General features: G+C 35.1%; 1 protein-coding gene across 1 annotated transcript; it reads right to left on the bottom strand.

Annotated features, from left to right (window-relative positions):
- Positions 1 to 955: 955 nt before the first annotated feature.
- Positions 956 to 2,265, bottom strand: LOC105315811 (uncharacterized). Its single transcript, XM_011410565.2, has one exon. The coding sequence runs from the start codon at positions 2,262 to 2,264 to the stop codon at positions 1,116 to 1,118; it is 1,149 nt and encodes a 382-aa protein (XP_011408867.1). The 5' UTR covers position 2,265; the 3' UTR covers positions 956 to 1,115.
- Positions 2,266 to 2,271: the final 6 nt, after the last annotated feature.

Genomic DNA, 2,271 nt, shown 5'->3' with positions numbered 1-2,271 from the left:
TAACATACTCTTTTATAAACTTCAGAAGAGCATGACCAGTGACGTTGAAAATAAGCACAAGAATTCAAGGCGTACACTAGACATTAGTCATATCAGACACCTGTGAGGTTATTGATTTGTACTCGTGTACAAATATGCAAGGAAAGTACTCGAGTACAAGCCACTCCTTGATTATCAAAACATACACTACTCACACACAAATTAACTACATTACAACAACACTTGGCCGCAAGAAGACACAATATTCCTTCTCAGTTCACTGATTTGTTGATCACTTGTATAACAGATCTTTTATAAACTTTAGAAGAGCATAACCAATGACGTTAAGAGTAATTCAACAAGAATTTAAGGAGAGGACACTATTATCAGATTCAAATCATTACCACATGTACTAATGATAATGATAAATAGTTTCTTATAATACTATTAACATAAAGAGCATAAGGCTCAATCATATCAAACAATAAATCAAAATAAGGCTTGCTCTAGATTAACGTCATAGCCATACGGTAACTGTGAGGCTAACGTGAAGAGCAAGCTACAAAGATTAACAAAGATAAGGCCTAGATCTAATTAATAGCACAACTTCATTCACAAATACACTAACTAACTAACATGCCTCTACTAATGAACATACAAGTACAAACTAATAAGTAATTACTGTAATACATCTGAGTACCAAGTGGCTTTCTTCTTCAAAATAATAATTTCAAATTTGCAGTGCACAATGACATCCAAACAATGCAGTAGTAGATCTACAGACGTTTAGCTTTGTTCATGTCGGTAGGGGGAGTGTACTGATTTAAGTTCATTGGTATGCCCATAATTGACCAGGATGCACCCACTCTGAATAATTATTTGTCAATAAAATAGTAACAAGTGCACCCTTATGCTTGAGTAGCCTGCACTTATATGCACCCACAACTTTCAGATGCTGGAGATGCTTTTGGCTTTGTTTAAAATATTTTCTTAAAATTATTGAAAGAGTAATATCTACATATTAACCATGACTAGAAAGCAAAATAACAAATCAAGGAAAGGATAAAATCTACATAAGCTAATAAGTGATTTAAACAGCATAATTAAATAAGTATCATCAAGAATGAAAAGCAAAGTTATTTATTTGAGCGATCCTTCCACTTGTAGAGATCAATAGTGAGTGCCTGGGGTATTCCCATCATCGAGGAATTAGAGAAGACATCAACAAACACTTTAACAGAATATGGTATATCAAATGTTTTGATCACTTGAAATAAATTATAGGTGGATCCACTGAATTTATAAACAGCTACTTTCGCATGAGGATCTGCTGCAATTGATGGCTTATAATCCCATGAAGATGTGGCCATAAAGTATTCACCCCTGATGGAAAAAATGTCGAGTGCCATGACATGTGATGTTAAAATAGTTTGAAAGACCTCAAAATGTCCTGTGAAGTCACTCAATCTGTAAACAACCAATGGTCCATTTACACTGGCAGCCACTAGGAAGTGACTAGGATTAGCATACGTATAGTAGAGATTATACATTTCTGTTGAATTTGGTAAAGGTATTGCCTGGAATATCTCAAAATGGGATCCATTCAACCTGTAAATGAATGAGTTTACAATGCTTGATGAGCTATTATATCCACAGGTAATGCTTAAAAAGAGATTACCTTCGATGTCAAAAAAATTTGGTTTTATTCCACATACGGTCTCTAGAGATTGAAAAAAATTGAACTGATGATGTTTAGGATCCCATTTATAAACTTTAGAGGCTACTGGTGCAGTTTGTGAGAAATAATAATTTAGTTTTGTAAGAGTGATAAAGAATTCGCCTGCTGTCTTTCCGAATGTGATCTCATTAGTCTCATTAAAAGTTTGTACTTGTGTTAGAGTCCCTTCAATGTCTTCATCAAATGTCCAATTGTAAAGTCGTGCTCCTATTTTTTCTGTACCTTGGGAACCATGGCAGGCTACAGCGATGTATACTGTGTCGTTAATCTTAATGTTTTTTGTAGATGTTGCCCAAGGAATCATTACTGTCTGGGAATGCCTCAGTCCCTCTCCTGTATTCTGGTATATTGAGACACTCTGCCAGTGGCTACTAGTTGCTATTATGTACTGCCTCATTTGCTGTCCATCCCATGCTGAGAACTCATCAATGTGGTCCATATATGGTATGGAGGAAGATTTCCATTTAGAAAAAAACCTTGGACCTGTCAATCGATAAACTATTAAGTAAAAAGAGAGGTGATACAGTGTGAGATTAATTTCATACATACTAGTC

This window comes from Amphimedon queenslandica, unplaced genomic scaffold (assembly GCF_000090795.2).
Source record: "Amphimedon queenslandica unplaced genomic scaffold, v1.1 AMPQUscaffold_7907_Cont20146, whole genome shotgun sequence".
NCBI classification, from domain to species: domain Eukaryota; kingdom Metazoa; phylum Porifera; class Demospongiae; order Haplosclerida; family Niphatidae; genus Amphimedon; species Amphimedon queenslandica.
This window is presented reverse-complemented; position numbering and strand designations above follow the sequence as displayed.

Excerpts from the sequence above, each read along its gene's own strand:
- LOC105315811 (XM_011410565.2), bottom strand. The coding sequence starts at position 2,264 with ATGTATGAAATTAATCTCACACTGTATCACCTCTCTTTTTACTTAATA.